Source organism: Psammomys obesus, unplaced genomic scaffold (assembly GCF_907164565.1).
Source record: "Psammomys obesus unplaced genomic scaffold, mPsaObe1.curated_primary_1811, whole genome shotgun sequence".
NCBI classification, from domain to species: domain Eukaryota; kingdom Metazoa; phylum Chordata; class Mammalia; order Rodentia; family Muridae; genus Psammomys; species Psammomys obesus.
Genome location: NW_026592510.1, coordinates 13,213,199 through 13,233,726, shown reverse-complemented (window position 1 = coordinate 13,233,726; position 20,528 = coordinate 13,213,199). Strand labels below are relative to the sequence as shown.

General features: G+C 43.8%; 1 protein-coding gene across 4 annotated transcripts in view; it reads left to right on the top strand.

Moving 5' to 3' along the window:
* Apba1 (amyloid beta precursor protein binding family A member 1) overlaps nt 1-20,528 on the top strand; it is a 198,502-nt gene that overhangs the window by 157,388 nt on the left and 20,586 nt on the right. For 3 of the 4 annotated variants that reach the window (XM_055613899.1, XM_055613896.1, XM_055613897.1), the window contains exons 3-5: nt 319-414; nt 3,967-4,006; nt 5,493-5,638. In XM_055613899.1, coding sequence (XP_055469874.1) covers nt 319-414; nt 3,967-4,006; nt 5,493-5,638 — 282 coding nt within the window. The remainder of the gene's footprint in view (nt 1-318; nt 415-3,966; nt 4,007-5,492; nt 5,639-20,528) is intronic. The other variant, XM_055613900.1, reaches the window with a different exon arrangement.

Genomic DNA, 20,528 nt, shown 5'->3' with positions numbered 1-20,528 from the left:
TAAACATTTGTAATCTAAGTATGTAACTTTCACTAAGAAAAAATTAACATATTGTATAATACCATTAAGGTTTTAAGTTTGATGCCTACTGTAAGCCTTTAAGACACTTTAAGATATTGGCCTAAGGGAAGCTGTAAAACTCCTTTGAAGAGATGGAGCTGAAAGCTCGCATGGCCAGGTCTGCCCAGTGAGGCTGGCAGCCCTTGCCAAGCAGGCGTCTCCCCTCTGCAGTGTTCTCCCCGGGACAGTGCTGCTCTGTGGCCCTGTTACAGAGCCCTCCAGTTCTCACTGCTGTCTGTCCCTCTTCCTGTGTTCCAGTCTCCGTCTCCTGGCAGTTCCTCACCCCTGGGTGCTGAGTCATCAAGTATACCCCTTCACCCCGGTGACCCCACGGAAGCCTCCACAAATAAAGAGGTAGGGCACCATCTTGATTCCTCATGCCTATTTTGCTTCACCCCAATAATGCTTTATTGTTTTCACCTCTGCCCACCACGACGCAAACTACCCCGAGGAGAAATATTTTTCTCCTCAGCTGAAGGAAGTTTGTCAATGAAAGCCACGACTGACCTGTCCAGTTTGCTAGTCCTTGGCCAAACATGTCCGTTAATTGTTGAACCTGAGAATCACGCCCTCAGTGCCATCTGCAGCTCATTACAGAACTTTTGTACTACAGAAAGCTCTACTCCATATTGAATCTCAAACTATCTATCAGCATCTTTTCCCAAAGAACATTCTGTGGTGATAACATTCCATACTGTGAGGGGTATTCACTAGCCTCAGGTGCCCACAGAGCCCTTGAAACATGGCCAGTAGGCCTGGAGGACTGAAATTCTCATTTTAATCACAGGCTAGGGGCTACTCAATGAGGAGGTTATAGGGTATGCCTTGGGGACAAGTTGTGTGTTTATGGCATTCATGGGGACACGGTGAACTCTGACAGAGTTTTTAAGTGACAAGATGTGACTATGATTTCTGGGGCTTTTCAGGACTTGGTAGTCTGGGGTCAGTTGGTAAGGGAGGAGGGCTCCCCTTTCTGAGGACTAGGGGAAGAGGAAGGGGAAGAGAGAGGGCGGGTCGGACTGGGAGGAGATGAGGGAGGGATGTAAAGTAAATAAATTAAAAAAAATTAATTTAAAAATAGGGCAGATGTTTTTCCCTAAGTAGAGACAGTGTCCCCTTTGACACCCATTGCTCTCCTATCCCATGGCGGTGGGCACTGCCTATTGGGCGTCCACACTAGCAGAGCATTTCCCTGCACAGTGACTGTGTGGGCACATGTCAATCTAGCAGTAGGTGCTCCTTCATTAACACTGAGGAGATGTGGTGAAAAGGTCTGTCTCATGCTCCCTCACTGTATGATCCCTCACTGTACTAACAATTTTCTGTTAAAACTGGGGAAAACCAAGCATTGTTTTAACCCAAGTAACAGATTGTTTCTAAAATGTATGCTATTTAATAAAAGCTATACCCCTCTCTCATAAAGTTTTTCTTCAGGTGATGCTAATATTAGTCTAGAGATATGTTTTCTCCTCCTCTGCCACTGCAACAGAGGTGACAGGGTCATAGTTTCTGCTGTCCCCCTTTGCCACTACTTGATATTTTATTCATAGCACATGGATGGGTAAGAAGGAAGGGATGATTGCTGCAGTGCCAACAAAAATAACAGACATCATAATTTATTGAGCGTCTGTGGTATTCTAGGCACCAAGCTGAGCGAATCATAGACTGTATCCCACGGGAACCTTTAGTGGCTCTCCGAGGTGGCCATCACTGCCCTCATGTGTTAGTTCTAAAAGCCAGAGCTTGTGTACTTTAGCTGAGGCTACACAGCTTACAAGCCATGGTTTGAATCGAGAAGACTTGTAGGGCCAGGTATGACCTGCCAACATCTACTGGAACTAGTGTGGACACTTCTTATTGTCATGCCTATGTACTCCAAATGGAGTTCATGTGATCCCTGAAAAAACAACCTCCAAGTGTCAGCTTTAATTTCTTCTGTTGTTTTATCTAAGAAACGGTGTGTTACTGTGTAGTCCAGGCTAGCCTTGAACTCACAATCTTCTTGCCTCCTCCCATCCCGTACTGGAATTACAGGTGTTCCCTACCACATATAGCATAGCTTTTTAATGTCTAGAGAGCAACTTTATTAATTCTTGCTAAGGGTCATTTGATGTTCATCTCAGTCCACGTCTGAGAAGGCAGGTCTAACCAGGTATCTGAATATTAATCTTTCAATTATGCATCAGCTGTGACAAGCAAAGCAGATGCATTAGTCTCCCAGTTCCTACAAGGCTTGACACGTGGTTCTGCATCTCTTTAGAAATAATGATGAAAATCCTCATTGTGTGCAACAGAGATCCTTTTATTTCACAAAGCTATTTTTTAAGTATTACCCCAGAAATGAAATTGATCATGAGCTAACAAATGGAGAGTGAGTGAATGTACCAATTGCCTACCATTGTCACTCTAAAGAAATGCTGTAGCTTTTGCTAAAACAGGTTTTAGCATTCAGAGCAGTGTCCTCATAGCCCGAGAAAACTAAATCGGCTTTTTAAAGGTACCTAGAGACTAAGCCATTTCAATGAAGCCAAGTGACTTCTCATTACCCCTAGAACACCAAGAACAAGGGCAGGGAGATGGATGGGAAGTGAAGCCTTTGGCCCCTGTGAAGAAGCTAGCTGTTTCTGCATAGCATGTGATCTGATGAGAGCATGGGCCTCCTAGCGATGCTTTGCCTCAGATGCTGTGCAGTTTTCCACAAATACATTCGTATCCAAGAGCTTTGGTTCTTGCTACTAAAAGACCCAATTTCTTTGGTGTAAGGCGCCATTTCGTCCCAGTGAGAACATTTTCAGGAGGCCTACGGAAAGTCGCCCTGTGTGATCTGCCATGCAGTTAGCGTGGAATTCCTGTCACTGTCCTGAATGATGAGATGCTATCCACATAAACAATTAGCATGCAGTGTTAGAATCCTCTGCATGTTAACAGTGACACCCTAGTCCTTCCCCACAGCCTGCTCATCTAGCCCATCAGATACCCCAAAGGATGTCATCTAACAGATCAGTGTACTGAATAGATGTCCTTCTCCGAAAAGCCTAGGTTTAAATGCTCTTGTGCCTCATACTAAATCTTTAGAAATGAACATCTCGGTCATGCAAACCCTACCTTTTGCCCATTTTAGGTGTTTCTTTTTAACACGAACCTCTGATGTCCCACACATTTCAGCTACAAGTTCTGCTTTGAAGTGGAACTGAGCTCCCTGCTCTTCTCTCCTGCAGAGCTCTTTGTAGCACACGTGCTTCCGATAGGAGCCTGTGGCAAGCTTTGCCACTCCACATCCTGGCATTTAAACTTCCGGCCAGCCAGGTTCTAGGTGTGTTGCTCATCTCATCCACCAGTGCTGCAAGGCTGGCCGCTGATATGAGCTGGTATTTTAACTTACCCTTTCATTCTTATTTTAAAGAAACACATTCATGATTTTCAGAATGGAATTTTTCAACTTAAATGGATCAGTGAGAGAAAAAAAAAAAAAGATAAGAGTTTATCTTTCTTTCAACAGATATCCTTGTGTCAAAGACCTAAAGAAAACTCCAGGGAGTTGTTACTTTCAGAGTACACAGTTGTGTTATTGGTGCATTTAATAATAAATGGTTTTTCACACTGAACACATTCTTAAAATGTAAAAGATTATACATTCTTGCCGATTATACATTTTTTAAGCTGACGAACACCTCTCTGAAATGTAGAGGTATTTTGATCACTTCAAGGGCGACTCTGAGATGTAGGGAACCTGAATAGTAAAAGCATACATTTATCCACACTTCACTCCCTCTCATAAAAAAGGTCGATAGCTGGTTAACAAATGCCACTGGTGATGTATTTCTTTTTTATGTTGCATGGATGCTTGTACTAATGCATATTTCATCATGTTGTGCCCTTTTTGAAACTTCTTTGTCTTAATTACAGTCAAGAAAAAGCTTGGCTTCATTCCCAACCTACGTTGAAGGTAAGAACTGAAGAGAAAATATTGAGTACTGGGGTCACTCGTGAATCTCTTAGCATTTGGAGACACTGGATGTAAACCAGCAAGGGGGAAGGACCACAGACATGCTAACTCTGAGTAGCTTAGACTAAAATCGTAGTAACCGTGAATTCTTTGTTGTCATCACAGACCAAGGGTAGAGAGAGGCTGGGGGCTAGCCAAGTAGTAAAGCTATGCCCCAGGCATACATCTTCCCATTTCTCTGTTTTGACCACACCTTTGTTGTTGAAAAGTGAGGAAGATGCCGGGGAGGGGGGTGCACGCCTATAATCCCAGCACTTGGGAGGCAGAGGCAGGCAGATCACTGTAAGTTCAAGGCCAACCTGGTCTACAGATTGAGTCCCGGAACAGCCAGAGCTACACAGAGAAACCCTGTCTCAAAAAAAGGGGGTGGGGATTAGTTAAGTTTGTGCCCTGGCCAGCAGCTTTTCGTAGGGAACAACTCAAGGTGAGCCAGACGATTAAAAAAGAAAATAAAAGTTACTTCAGATTAAATCTTCAAGAGGGAAAGCAAATTGTTTCCACTTCAAGTTATTTCATTTCTAGAAATGGGGCTTCATTTCTAGAGGTTTCATAGTGTGAAACCTCATTCATAGAAAATACATGTTTTACTTACGATTAAAATGTCTGTTATACATAATAAGTACAGACATGCTTGAATTTGGACTGTGGATTATAGGTGACTGTGGTTAGAATTAGATGCCCCTCTATTTAAAACAGATTTGATTTAGTAGATTGGTGAGTGAGAACAGAAAAATCTGATTGTCCCTGGGATTGATCTCTACGTGAAGCCAGGAGCATCATGGTCTATCAGTTGGCAACACTGGCAGCATGTGACCTTAGCCTTGGGGTGATGTTATCTTTTTTTTTTTTTCAGATTTATTAATTTTTTATTTATACAGTATTCTGCCTGCACACCAGAAGGGGACACCAGATCTCAGTATAGATGGTTATGTGCCACTGTGTGGCTGCTGGGAACTGAACTCAGGACCTTTGGAAAAACAGCCATTGTTCTTAACCTCTGAGCCATCTCTCCAGCCCCTAGTGTTACTCAACTTATAATGTTAGAGTCTGAGGCCATTAGAGGAAGGAAATCTTTTCCTCTTGCATGAAATGTGATTTCTCCATCAGAGACCAGAGGAGAACATTTTGAGTGGGTAGAGAAGAAATAAAAAGTGTCAGGGAATGGTGTCTTCCATTATTACAGCTTTCTGTTCATCTAGCCATTCTCCCAAGCAAACACACAGTTTCTAGACACACGTGACAGGCATGAAGGTCAGCCTACCAAAGCAACTAGGATTACAGGCCTGGCCAGGAGACATTTTAGTAAATGACTGTAAGTTGCCTCTAACCAGCAAGTGGACCACATACATGAACAGTGAGAACGGGGGTTGGCATGTGGTATCCCTGCTCATGACATCATTCACCACTGTGGCTCTGTGTGTTACAGTTCCTGGACCTTGTGACCCTGAAGACTTGATCGATGGAATTATTTTTGCTGCCAATTACCTTGGTTCCACTCAGCTACTCTCAGACAAAACCCCCTCTAAAAATGTGCGCATGATGCAGGCCCAGGAAGCAGTAAGCCGGATCAAGGTGAGGAGGTCTGCATGGCCTGAGGGGTGGTGGGTGGCTAGAGGCACCGGGCAGTCAGTGTCAACCCACAGCTCTTAGAGAGTGGACTAAGATGCTGCAAGCAGGGCTTATTCCTGCCTAGCCAAAAGCCCAAGTCTTTGCATATAAACACCGTTTAGAATAAATACAGAAGGCCATGGACTTTGCCCTGGATGCCTGTAAGGGGAGGTTCCAGCATGGCTTTCTACTGAGTAGCGGCCATTGATTGAAGCAGTCTTCTGTCAGGTTCCATTCAAACTGTCTCGATGCCAGTAAAATGAACTATTTGATCAAATCTTACTTGGGTAGTCTGAAGAAGTTAAGCAAATCCCAGTTTATACTAGTTTGAACACAGTCATGATCTTTTTAAATTACTTTTATCAAGACTTTAAAGGAGAAAGCCAATTACATACATTAAGAACCAATTTCCTCTACTTTCAATAATTCACAAGTAGGTTGAGCCACTCAAAATCAGCCTATAAATACAGAACTCCAGAGTCTCCACCATAATGCCACCTACATTTACAGACACACCAGACAGCAGGGACACTGACTGTGAATTCATGCTCTCCAAATGCCCTGTGCTGTCAGCACATGAAACATACCAAGGGAGCTGGCATCACTGCTTAAACACAGAACCAAAAAATTGAAACATTAGGATCTACCAATTTATTATTTTTTTTCTAGTTTCAACTAGTTAAAACTGAATCTTCTCTGCCCCTCTCTGGTACCATAGAGCCTAGTGCTGGTATGATTATATAGGGCGAGAAAAGAACAAGAGAGGACAGTGAGAGGGCCTGATCTGTTGATAGAAGAAAAGAGACTCCTTGAGGGGCAGGGTAACAGTTGAGGAAGTGAGTCCCTTACCCACAACCTCAACAGCTCAGCCAATAAAGGCACCAGGTGTGTCAGGAAGAGAGGATGTGGGTATGGATCATGAGACTATCCTAGAGGCAGAAGGGAAGGGAGGTGCATGCCTGAGAGAAAACGTTTAAAAGGAAGAGAGATTTATTGTGGCTCATGGTTTCAGAGGTCTTGGTCCATGGCTGGTTGGCTGTGTTTTCTGGGGCTGGGATGAAACATAATAGTAAGGCAGAAAAGCATGATGGGGGCCAGTGTCATTTACCTCATGGAGACAGAAGAACATATGCCAATTCTCCATTCAAACCCTCACCAGCACCCAGCTGTATCCTTTTCTTACTTGCTGTCTCTCAGACCAATCACGAATCAAGTTGACAACAGTACCCGTTATAAGTTCATGTCTTCTCAAGCTAGCACCCTAAACAAACCTGCTCAAGCCATGACTAATCTCCAGACGAAGAAGACAGTAAGGATAACAACACTGCCAAGTCTCCCCTGGTCCATTAGATAAACTCTCAACTGTGAGCCCCTGTGAAAAGCCAGTTAAACACTCCCAACATACAATGACTCAGGGTAGACCTCCTCACTCCAAAAGGGAAGAATAGAAAAATGACAAGAAGGAATTGAACAACTGGACCTAAACCCAGACACTAACAAAGTCCTGTAGTCCCATGTCCAGCATCTGGAGGAATGTTGTGCCATTCAAAGGTCCTGGGCAGCCTCACCTGCAGCCTTGCCAATTGTAGCCCACATGGTTTGTCTCAGAAGGCTGTGCACACTGCCTGGAGCCTTGGTAGCACATATTTCCTGTTCTTGCATCTGACTTACTGCCATCTCCACTTCATCTCTTACTTTGAGGGCTCTGCACCAAGCCAGTACCACACGCACAACAGCGGTGTCTGGCACCATCCGAGCAGTAGCTGGACTTCAGTGGATCACGGCCATAGGAGCCTCTGATGTCTGGGCAACTGAGCACAGCAAAATTATTTCTATGATAATAACTTCCTAGGCATCTGCATTCACTCAGGACACCTCAGCAGCCTTCTTTTTCCAGGGAAAGCCTTTCAAGTCAATGAATATATTTATAGCCCTGAACCTACAGTGAGTAAGATCTCCCTAATTCCTGAGATGCTTTCAAGGCATCCTGTACTTACAGCAAAGTACTTCCTCTCTTTTCTGGGGATTACTTCTTAGAAACCATGCCTTCCCTTCCATAACTCCAACTTTTCCTGGACTTTAAAGCAAACTGCAAAGTTTCACATCTTTCCACCTACTGTTGCTCCCCATTCTAACCGTAAACCTGACCAAAAGCAACAGCAGTATCCATGCAATAGTCTGAATGGTAGCTGTCTGAAAATTCCCTTTGCCAACCTAACACAAGGTCTTGGGATATGACCTTGGGATATCACAGCTGCAGAGCCCATTGTCAGCTACATGTTGTTTCTGGCCTGTGGTGGGGTAGAACATTATGGCAGGAGGGTGAAAAGAAACAAGGCTGCTTGCCATATGACAGCCAGAAAGCAGACAGGCGTCAAGAATGAGTGCTTGTCTGTGCTGAAAGACTAATCTACTAAGTCGAGACCAACCATTCCAGCCAGTGTGCTGACATACACCTGCCAGCTCTTTCTCAGGAGGCTAAGACAAGAAGATGTCTGTGCTGGATCACAAGCCCAGTCTCTAAGTTAAATGAATAAGACTGAGCATCTCTAGACTGCAGCTTCCCACTCTGCATTTCCCAGGATGCTCTGTGATGTTCTCTACCTTTTCATCGCTTCCTCATTTAGCAGCTCTCCATTGCCTCTGCTGCTACAGCTTCCGAGTGGCAGTTGAGAGGGCTCAGGGCTGCCCTCTCCTTTAACTACATAGAACATGTAGTAAGCTGTAAGTTTTTAAGTCAGCATTGATCTGTTAGGCGTTAGGGTATGTGACCCGGGAAACAAGTTACAGCTGCCTCAAAGGTGGGTATTAGCGCAACACTGCTAGCAATCCTGATGTTGAGTCTGGCTTAACAGCTGCTCCATGTGTCAGAGATCTAGTCAGCCACTTCATCTGTGACACACAAACCTTGCCTGTGCCTCGAGGCCCTGTCCATGATGCGCGTGTCTTACCTTAAAATGAGCCTCATTCCAGGAAGGTCGGTTCTTTTAAGAGAAGGTCCAGCTACTCAAAGGCCTGCATCTTGCCCCTAACTCCCATCAGGGCAGCAGCATGAATGCAAAGTAGCGGTTTGACCAGCACACTTTCTGTTAGCAGTAGAGCATTGCTGGATTCTTAGTGTGTTAGCCAGCTCTGCGCCGCTGCGACGCCCACGACTGTGACAAGCACCCAAGATAAACAAGGGGGGGGGGGGTGCCTTGGCTCACACTTCCACAAGTGTTTAAGCTCATAGCCACTTGGCCATGCTGCTTTTGACTAGTTGTGGTCCAGGACATTAGGAAGTACATGGTAGAGGAGGAATCACTTCATAGTGCCCAGGGAGCAAACATAGAGGAAGGAGTCAGGGTCCTGGTGACCCTGTCAAGGTCATGCCCCCAATAACCTAACTTTCTTCCACTAAGCCCCATTTCCTAAAGGTTCCTCCCACAAGTACCAGAGGCTGGTGACCAAAGCTTTACACATGAACCTTTAGGAGAACATTTCAGATCCAAGTCACAGTAATTGGCCTAGTTCCTTTTGCTTTCCTCACCCCAAAGAGATATATTAATACCAGAAAGTTTCCTCATGGTCGTCTTCATCTTAATTTAACATTTCCCCACACAGCACTTGAAATAATGCATAAATGACTTGAGAAAAACAAGCTGGTTTTAAAATGGAGTCTCAATCCAGACTGTAAGGGGACAGGCCTGCAAACGTGCAGCACGAAGTCCTCAGGAGAGTGGTGCCATGAGCCTCCCAACAGCCAACAGACTACAGCATGCCTGGTGACTTCCTGGGCCATGGCATCTCTGGCTGTCATGCTAACACAGGGCCTTTCCTGGGCTAGAACCCAAGTTTGTTCCACACTCTGAAACCATCCAGAACAAAGCCACAGATGAGAACTGTATCAAAATACCAAGCAAGCCCTTGACCAGGGCCACTTAGGTGATCTTATCAGAAAAAAGAAACAACAGTCTGACTTTAAGGGTTCCTGGAGAGTTCCTGCAATAGAAAACTGAGGGTTGCCTTGAGGTTAGTTTCTCATTGGTTCTACCTATTAAGTCTCCCAAATCTGGCTGTATTTGGGGGTTCAGGCTTTAGTTGGGATCCCTTGTTTATTCACCTCCTGACAGCTTTGGACTCCTACATATGAGCGTCTGTGTCTTTCTATGCCTCTTATGGCACCTAAAAAGGGTTCAGATGGCATTCAGGGTAGATAGTGGTGACAGAAATGCAGACTGAAAATGGACAGAAATAGACAGAAAGCATCCTGCATGGTCATCAGCCACATCCCCTCCTCACCAGCTCCTCAGCACTAGCCATACCCAGAACTGCTTTCCTGCCTCCATGGTCGGGGCTGACAGTGTGGTTTTACCTCTAAGTCCAATTCCTTGGTGAAAGTCAGACCCTTTACTCTGAAGCTCCCACACAACCAGCACCCAGCAAACCCCCAGCTCCATTAAACCTCAAGTTAGATGGTGCTTTCAAAACAAGCAAGTGGCCAACTGATTAAATGTCTTAAACCTGCCCAGAGCACAGTAGCTATTTGAAAAACATCTTTATCTTTTACAAGTAAATTGATGTAGTATGAGGAATTCATTATAAAGTGGTAAAATTAAGTGGTTATATTTCACTTACAGCTTATAAGTATCATTCTACAATGTACTTTTGTGCGCTGGGAAGGAACTGCTGCCTGTCAATAAATATTTTCTGCTTCATGCTCCTTTTATATCCATCTAAACACTCGTCAGAACAGCACTGCAGACAGCCCAAAACCTCTCCCACTGTAAGCAGAGATGACGAGGTAGTTCATCCCAGCTTGATAGCAGCTGAGTTGGGAGCTGACTCAGACTCGATGGGAGGTAAAAGACTAGTCTGGTATATTCCCAGCAGTCCATTGGGCTCCAGAGCACTGTCATGGAGCCCACCCATGCTCAGGAGACACCATCCTCTAAGAGGCTGAGTACAGTGCTCTTCCCGACTTTTTAAGCACAAGTTTTTCTAGGTCATTTCAACACAGTACACACAGAGCACAGCAAGGCAAGAAATTTCAGTGTCCACCAGGAAGGAAGGAGAAAGGAAAACAGTCTGTTTGTGAACATTTCCAGTCTGTCTGTGAACATTTATAATACTAAGCCAATGATTATCTCTGGCTTGGCCCTTCCACTTGCTTAAAGTAGGCTCATTTCTTCCCTGGTCTTCTGACCTTATCTTCTATCTCACTTGCCATGAGAATCCCCCCACCCCAACCCCTTTGCTCCTCTTTTTCCTGTGCCTTGTGTTATGCACAGCCAGAGGGATGAGTGCTTTCTGGTTTGCTAGCGATGTATCCAGCAGGTGCCAGCCTGAAGCCAAAGTTTTCACTTTATGAACACCCCTGTTCTGCTGGGTGGCATCATTGCAGCTGTGGGCCAGGATTGGATTTACACTGGAAATTTTGAAGAGTTTTTTTTGTTTGTTTGTTTGCTTGATGGTTTTTAAGAAAGGGTTTCTCTGCATAGCCCTGGATGTCCTGAAACTCAGAACAGGATGGCCTTGAACTCACAGAGATCCACCTACCTCTGCCTCCTGAGTGCTAGGACTAGAGGTGTGCACCTGGCAGTTGCTTTTTCTTTAACATAAATGTCCAGATTTATTTGCCAAATGGAAAGAGAGTTTAGACTTGTGTTTGACCAAGTCTTTGACTTTAAAGGCTGTGGACTTTTTGTGATAGGCACTTCAAAAGTAAAATTTAACCAACACCCAGTATTAAACCTTGAGAAACTGGTGCTCCAGTAAATGAACCAAAAAGACTGTATAGACGCTGCTACACGGCAAACTGGTGGATCCGAAAACAAAACCCTGTTCCATCCAGGATACAAGGAACAAAGTAAGTCTGAACAGCAGCAGCAGAATTAGAATCCAACTGCCATTGCTTTCCCCATCGTTAGTTGGTTCCTTCATGTGTCCTTTCTGCCTTTGTCACTCATCTTAGAAGAAATACTCTTCTTGGGGGAAGTGTGTATGTGTGCATACATACACACACACACCACGCCACATCACACACATACCACACCACACCACACCACCAATAGCAACAAACAGGAATGAATGCATATGAACTGTGGCCAGCATTGTGTAGAAACCTGATGGCCATGCAAGCTCTCCAGCCTGACCCCAGACTTCCTGAGACAGCAGCTTAGGCAATGACACAATACAAAGAATCTGTATTGACAGGTTCCAGGAGGGTCCGCTGTGCGTGGTGGCAGGTAAATTGCTCCCCGGAAGCATCATGAAGCATCTTCTCTTCAACTGTACTATCCAGAGCTGTAGTCAGGCTCAGTGTTCGCTACGTAATAGAGCTCCATCTGCAAGTAAGTTCATAAAACACTCAATCTCTGGATAGTTTCCCAATTCGTTTCCTTGTTAAAGGCTTGGAGAGTGGATTTTCTAAGAGAGCTGGATATAGGTGCCCAGAACTCACTTTTTCTTCACAATCAAGAACTAGGGTTTAAAACCTAGGACAACATAGTAAGAGAAACACAGCAAAGGAGAGGAAGACTAGTCTGCCCTTTGTGGAAAGAAGGGTAAAATGGAGAGTCCCAGCAGGTTCTGACAGTCCTAGCTAGGGAAGTTTCACAGTCCTCACAGGCTTGCAGCCCATCAGAGTAACCGGAAATCTGCCCTGTAGCTTTCCTGTAGCAGAGAATCTCACACCATCTGCCAGCAAACACCGCGGATGCTGTAGTCCTGAGCCGTGGACAGCGTGTTGTCTGTGAAGCCAGGCTCTTTCCAGTTATCTGGCCTTTTGAGTGCTGGGGGTTACAGGCTGCACCATCGTACCTGGCTTGTTGGGCTTTGACTTCGGAAGGCAAATGACATCTGAATTAGGACTACTCTATGGGGTTGTAACCCCTAAAATTTCCATCTCTCAAACCACAGACACATTCCACTGCCCTGGCTCAGTGTGTAGCTGCCTTAACAACCTAACTAAACCCATCAGAGTAACTGACTCAAGCTAGATACTTCATCATGGTGGGGAGTAGACAGTGACCCCTTAGGAACCAGCCATCAGACAGGCGTCCACCATTTTACCATGGTGATCTGCATGAAGACTTATACTAGCACCAGAACTGAAGGTGATTCTCAATCACACACCCTGTACCACACACAGCTGCTACTGACAGGACATGGTGACTGCCTGCTGCTCTGCCCACCAGAATGTGCTGAGGCAGCCTTGAAGAGTGCTGTGACTCCAGCTGTCACCCTCCACATACACCAGACTAAAGAGGCCATAAGGGGAACTTGACCCTGTTCCTGCCAGGTCGTACTCCCCCTCAATCACTGGGGTCCTGGAGTAGAAAAGAAAGGCAAGATGCATCAGCCATTATCCTGCTCTGTACATACAAAGCTAGGAGGAGCTGAGGCCCCACTCCAGGGTAGGCTCTCAGAAGCCAGCAGAGGAGAGTGCCACAACTGTTGCTGTTACCCCACCTGTCTACTTCCTAGTGTCCTCACACCATGTTTGACAGGAAGTGTAGTCAGGACTGGATAGAATCGATCACCAAAATGGGAGGCTGTGGTTCCCATCAGCCTCTCCCATCAGCCTCTCCCTGTGCAGTGTCTGATCTAAAGCCACTGTCTGTTCATGGGGCACAGATTTCCCATCCCTTAACACTACTAAAGTTGCTCATACCAGCGGCCCTTACTAGGAGCAGAGCTGACAGCAGCAGCTGGAAATACACAGCTGAGGTGGTAGGCACCGCAGCCCCCATGGTAAAATTGGCCAGACAGCATTCCATACACACAGCTGGCACTGTGCTGCCTTAGCTGCTAATGTGGCCTCAGCTTGTGTATCTCTCTGACTCTGACACCTCATGTATAGTCCCAGTCATGAATCATAACCAACAGTGCTACAGGGAATAAAGTGCCCAACTGGAAATAAAGCCAGATGCCTCACAAACTGAACTCTGAAACAAGATGCATCCTCAGGAGAAAGCCTTTTAGAAGATTACCTCTAAAAGGAGTAGTGATCTGATCCACTAGATGCAAAAACCTCAACGTAGGGACACAAGAAGTAGGCCATGTCTGAAGGTATGTAACCTTCCAGCAACAAATTCCAAAAACATAGACATGGATGAAATGCCTGAGAAAGAATTTTAAAATGTAGACACAAAGGAGCTCAGTGAGATCCAAGAGAATATTTTAAATGCATCAAGTGAAATTAGGAATAGAAGACAAGAATGAGAAATTCATCAGAATTTTTTAAGAACAACCACCCACCATCTAATTCAGACCCAAAAAAACCCACAGGAAGAGGGAAAGAGAAAAAAAATATTTATTTAAGAACTTCAAAAGCCAGGGGTTATTGTATATTCCTATAATCCCAGGGTGCTGTAATTAGATTGCATACACCTATAATCTCCATAATTTCCATGCATAGGAGGTTAATACAGGAGGATTGAGAATTTGAGAACAGCCTGGACTATTTAGCAAGACTGTCTCATACAAACGAAAGGCAAACAAAATCTTTGTAGCACTCTAAAGTGAATAAACATCTGAGTCATTGGTTAAGAACACAGGGAAATTATTCCATAAAATCATATCAAAAGACTTTCTAATCTTAAGAAGATATAATCATTCAGATCTAAGAGGCCTATGGAACCTCTAATATACCTAACCAGAAAAGATGTTCACCCCAGCATTGTAGTCAAACTATACAAAGCCCAAGAAAAGAATTTTACAGTCTGCAGGAGAAAAACACCTTGTCACTTCTACCTTACGCTCATTAAAATAGCAGTAGGCATCTCAGCTGGAATCCTACAGTCTGGGCAGGAATAGAGTAGCATATTTCAAGTCCTGAAACAAAATGTCAATCATAATTACCAAGCAGGACTATTCCAGAAATGGAAAAAAATTAAGACCCTCCAAGATAAGCAAAAGCTGATTTATGACCACCAGACCACCTAAGGGAAACCTACTCATAGAAGTGAAAGAAGCAACTACCATCACCTGTGAAAGTATAAATCCCCTTACAAGAGTAGCTACACAAAAGACAAGTGAAAAAGAGTCAAGCATTACCTTGGCAACAGTCAGCCCAAATGCAAAACAGGAAGAAAATAAAAATATTCCAACAGCTAAAAGAAAATTACTGGGTAAAGCACTTGCCACATTAATGTAAAGATCTGAGTTTGGATTTTGAGCACCCATGTAATTGTCTGTATTCTTCACACCAGAGAAGTAGAGACAGTATTCCTAGGACAAGCAGGCTCTCTAGACTAGCTGGATCAATGCACTCAGTTGAGAGACCCTGCCTCAAAATGTAAGGTGACTGAGGAAGTTGCCCAGTATCAGCCTCTGCCCTCCACCCTCTCACACCATACAAATATGTATGTGCATGCACATATCACATACACATGAAAACATCAAAAGACAGGAATAAGTCCTGAGCTATCAGTAATAACCTCAGATGTAAGTGGACTGCATTTTTTCAGTTAAAATTTAAGGGACTTGCTGAATGGATTAAAAAAAGACAAGAGCCACTAGCACGCTACCTGCTAGTAATGTGATTTATGAGTAACTACCCAGAGACTGAAAGGGGAAAGATGCAAAATGGCATGCCAGGTGAATGAAAGCATGAAATAAGCAACAATGTCTATAGGAATAGACATTAAGACAGTAACTTTAAGAAGAGATAAAGGCACTCACCACATGATGATGATGGATCAAGTCAACAGTAAGCTATGATTATAAGTTATTATGTGCTCAATGTTAAAGCATCAAGTTTTTTGCACAAACATGGCACTTGGAGAGAGGATCCAATACAGAAAGAGTGTGGAATTTCAGTACTCCACTTTGGTTAATGAACAGATCATCCAGACCTCCTCCTAAAAGCAAATTAATACCAGGTTTATACTACAAATCATATGACTTCCTGGACATATGTAGAATAATTCATCCAGTAGCTGCAAAATACATTTTCCCTCAGTTTGGGATTTCTCTGCAACAGATTATGTATTATGTCACAAATTTAAAAACACTTGAATCATCTGATAGATCCTTATCACAATGGTTGATGAAACCAGGAAATAATTAACAAGTGAAGCTCTAAGAATTATACAGATGCACAGAGATGGAACAACACAGAGCAGTTGGTCCCCAAGGAATTGAGAGGAGAATTAATACTTTTCTCAAATTGGCAGTTAGAGAGTTCATTAGTTAGTTTTTCATTGCTATAATAAAACATCATGGCCTAAGCAACTTATAAAAGAGTATACAGTCCACGGTGGCAAAGAGAAGCCATGGTGGCAGGAATAGCTGAAAGCTCACATCTCAAACCCAAAGTAGGAGGCAGAGAGCAGCCTGGGAATACCATGAATCTTTTGAAATTTCAGAGCCTGTCCCCAATGACACACCTCCTAATCCTTCCTAAACAGTTCTACCAAATGGTGACCAAATATTCAAACATACAAGCCCATGGGGGACATTTTTATTCAAACCACCACGAGGGGTTACTGGTTGCTTCCCTGTGCTCCAGCGGATGGCCCCACACCAGCACACGTGGGCAGCACCGACTGGACTTAGGAAGTTACAAAAAAAAAAAAAGGACATGCAGTTAGGAAGAGAAGTTATTGGGAGAATGGGGCCGTTGAATACATTTTCATGGTACACATGTATGAAATTCTCAACAAGTAAAAAAAATACAGTAGCAATAAATACAACACACTGCAACTGTGAGATGCAGCAAACACCCAAAGGTTACGTTATGGAGTGCCCACATAAAAAAAAAAATAGAAACTTTACAAATACCCTGTTGAGGTACCTCAAGGTACCTCAATTCTTACTTGAAAAGTAAGAATTAAACAAATCCCAAAACAACAAAGATCAGAAGTAAAACAATATGAAAGATTAGTGAAGCCAAGAGTTAGTTGTTTGCAGAAATAAAGATGGAAAGGTAACTGATCCAACAGAAAGTCAAAGAATAATGGGGGGTGATTTTTTTTAACTTTATGTTGACAAGTTTGAAAACCCCTGAGGACATAAAACACATGAATAGAAAAAGTGATGGTCAGAATTCCTACCATGCAGCAGTGTTCTCTGTATTATGTAAACAGTAGTTCCCGCAGTTGGCGAAGCAGGGCATACAAAGATCAGAGTGTATGACTGGTGAGAGACCTTGGGAGAGAGTTTTTGCCCCATGTCCTGATGCTCTGAAATGGCTGTCCACACAAAGCTGGGACACTATGTCTGTCCCCTGTCTAGAGTACAAGAAGCCTATGCTAGGTTCCTTGTCATCTTCTCCCAGGAGTCTTTACTCCTCAGGCAAAGGTTAGGGTGCTCCTCTGAGGTCGTGGGTGTCCGCACAGAGAGGCTGTCCTCATCTCCATTCTCTAATCTGTGAGACTTGCACAGGTGCTGTTGAGGGATTGTGTGTTGCACTTTTTTTTTTTTTTCAGATCATTCATTATCATTTTCCTTTTATCTGTCTTTACTGGCCTGCTCCAGAGTTCTTTTTTGTCCATTCTTTTGCGATTTCTTTTAAATATCAGAAATTATGCTTTCGTGGTAGAATTAAATGTTCTGTCATTATAGCTTTGCTTAAGTCGTGCTACTTCCCAGCTTGCTTGAAGAGACCTGGCTCAGTGGAAAGGATGCTGCTGGCTCCTAGCAGGCTCATATATTGCCTCCTTCACTGCTCAGACTGGAGAGGGTGGGGAGTCCTGGGAGGTAGGTATTATTAGCCCCATTTTATGGGGAACTGAGAAGGTCCAGAAGAGAAGCCCGTGTGTGTTGCACAAAGGGGAGAATAGACTGTAGGACTACACTGCCTCAGTTTGAGTCCTTGTTCTGCTCCCTCACAGCTGTGTGACATGAGGCAAATTACCTAGCCTTTCTGTGCTTTGTTGTCCTCTTCTCAGTGTCTTACTATAATTCCTGCCTCACAAGGTTGTTGTGAGTTTTAACAGTGACATGTGGAGAAGTTAAAAGGGCCCTGGCATAGAACCATAACTCAATAGATGCTAGCTGGGTAAAGAACAGATAGGCCAGCCGAGGCCCTCCCCACAGTGTGACCAACCTGTAGGAGCTGTGAACAGTGAGTGCCTGGTTCATACTGAGTCTGAGGTGAGATGAGGGGGACACAGCTCTTCCCAAGGTACTACCGTCCTTGTCCTTGTGTGTTGCACTCGTTTTCAAACTCTATTTTATTTTGGGATATTTAAGCCTCTACCTCCCTTCCACCAACCCTTTAGTCATAGGTAAGAGAGAGAAGGTTAATGGGGAGAGGGTGCACAGACCTCTTTACTTCTCCTGGCTGTTTAGGGTCAAGGGGTTCATTTGGTGCTATACCAATGTCTGTCAACAGCAAATGCAGCCAGCAGTCTCCTCCAAACTTCCACACTTTCTCTTCCTGGGCTCTGTATTTATACCCTTCAGAGTCCTAGACCATGCCCCCCGCCCCTTCATGCTGCACAAGGTAGGCCATTATCAGCTGGCAAAAACCACGATGTGCAGGAGACAATTAACAGCTGTGGACAAACTAAAGCCCAAACTAAAATCCCACACTTGGGATTTTAAAAGAAGCATATTTACATACGAGTTTTTAAAAAAAAAATTTCCATTACACTTGTAAGGTGTTTAGCAGCCTCTTCCGATCTCTGACTCAGGCTCTGATTCCCTCATCTTGTCAGTGTTAGATCTAAACGTTGTACTCTGCTGCAGAATACTTAGAAATCCAAGAGACTTCAGTACTGCTCTACTTCAGTACTGCATGAGTATTTTCAACTTTGTGCAAACCCCGTCAGAACATCTGTCAGGCAACTCATCTTGCCATCCTCGTCTCTGTAGTTCCAGGGGAGAAAAATGGAATTTGGGTACTTTGTTGATGGTGAAAGCTAGAACACAAGTCCCTAGAGTTGAAGACTCTTGTTGTATGTTTAATATCAGCAGGAATAGGAATTCCTGGGCCATTTCATGCCATTTCAAGAGAGGCAGAGGAAAGAAGCATTTTAGATCCTAGGGGAGAAGTTACTAGGCTGATGGAAACGGACTCAGGTCAGAACATCCAGAGAAAGTCTCTCACTCCACGGGCATCTGAGTGGTACATAACTGTATCTGCTTGGGGTGTTCTCAGAAGCACAAATATACCCACTGACTTGTACAGCTCCTAGTAAAAACACCTTTGTGTGTTTTGTTAACTTCAGAGTCTTGCAGAGCAGATCGATAACAGTGGACTCATCACCATGGGAAGAATGGTAGGAAGCTGTGTGGGAGTAAGGTCGCCCTCATTCCTGGGTACACCAGTAATTAGCTATACGGTGTCTGGATGGCTGACCCAGCCAATTTCCACAATGGGATAATGCAGGCTACACATTTTAATCACTATTGAAATAGAGATGCATTGCTGAGAGCAAAGTTTTTCCAACAGGTAAGTACCAAGGAACTGAATGAATACCCTTACACATCACAACAGCACAGCCTTACCACCTTCCCCATCACCACAGCACAGCCTTAGCCACTAATACCATAGCTTTCACAACAGCTCAGAGCCCCACGCTTCAGAGCTGTGCAGCCTTACCCAAACCCACCCATCACACTAGCCCAGCCTTCCCCATCCATCACAATGATACAGCTCTACCCACCCCACACCTATTATGACATCATCCACAGTTTGACTCACATTTATATAAAATGTGTAATATGTACAATAGAGGAAGTGCATCCTACACATGTAAATTATAATTCCATACAGCGGACACAGACATAATAATGCTCAGTTCCCTCCTCAAAGGTTTGTTTCATGTATTCATTTTATCTTTTAAAATAGCCCCTGTGAGGTAGATACTATTTTAATCCATATGTTACATAGAGAAAATAGAAATATTAAGTGGCTTACCTAAAATCACACAAATAGTAGGTAGCAGAGCTGAGATCTGGATTTAGAAGCCAGGTTGACTTCTATTAACTATGCTTTTTAAAAGTTATTAGTAAAAGGAAAAATACATCAGTTAGGTACAAACCATATTAATCTTATGAAATTTAAGAGGAAATTATTGCTATATATAAAGAGGAGGGTGAATTATCGAATTGATTCAATATGAAGGCATACTACCCTAAACATATATGGCTTCAAACAGAGAAGGCAAAGATCAATAGAACCAAAGCAGTACAAAGACAAGTCTGTGGTAACAGCCAATGGTCATAACACACCTTTGTCGATAAAATGGTGGAACAAGCAGGACTCGCGCACAAACCCACATGAGAACCGAAAAATCATCTTAACTGACAACTGAACACTTTCTGTGCGGTCCATATGATATGTTCACCAAAGTCCAGCCTTGCGCTGGATAACACCCAAGACTCGGCAACTTTCAAAAAGACTCAGATCACACATAAGTATGTTCTCAGGCCACAGTAAAATTGATTCCAAAATCAATACCAAAAGGATGGCTAAAAACCTCCAAATAGTTTTAAATTAATAACACAACTCTAAGTTCAGGGTTCGAAGAAATCACAGCTGGAGTGCTGTCATGTGGCAGTAAAGAAACTGAAGTGCATAAAATTACAATTTGGCTAAAGCAAGGCTTAGAGAGTAATCCAAAGCTTTGGTAGAAGAAAAAAAAAAAGTCTGGACAGTTGTAGTGTTTTATCAGAAGCAGCTGAGGGAAAGTTCATCAAGTTACTCCCAAAGAAAGTACACAGAAATGAAAATGAAAGCTGAAATAAGTGAAGTAACAAATGAGGCATGAGGGGGGAGGGAAGCAGAACTGAAAGTGGATTCTTTAAAAAGCCAAATTACAATGAAGCCTAAGCCACTCTTTCATGCCCTGCCACAACACTCTCATCATATTAGGAATATCCCCTTAAAGTTGGGTGTTTGAGCCCATCCTCCTCCTGC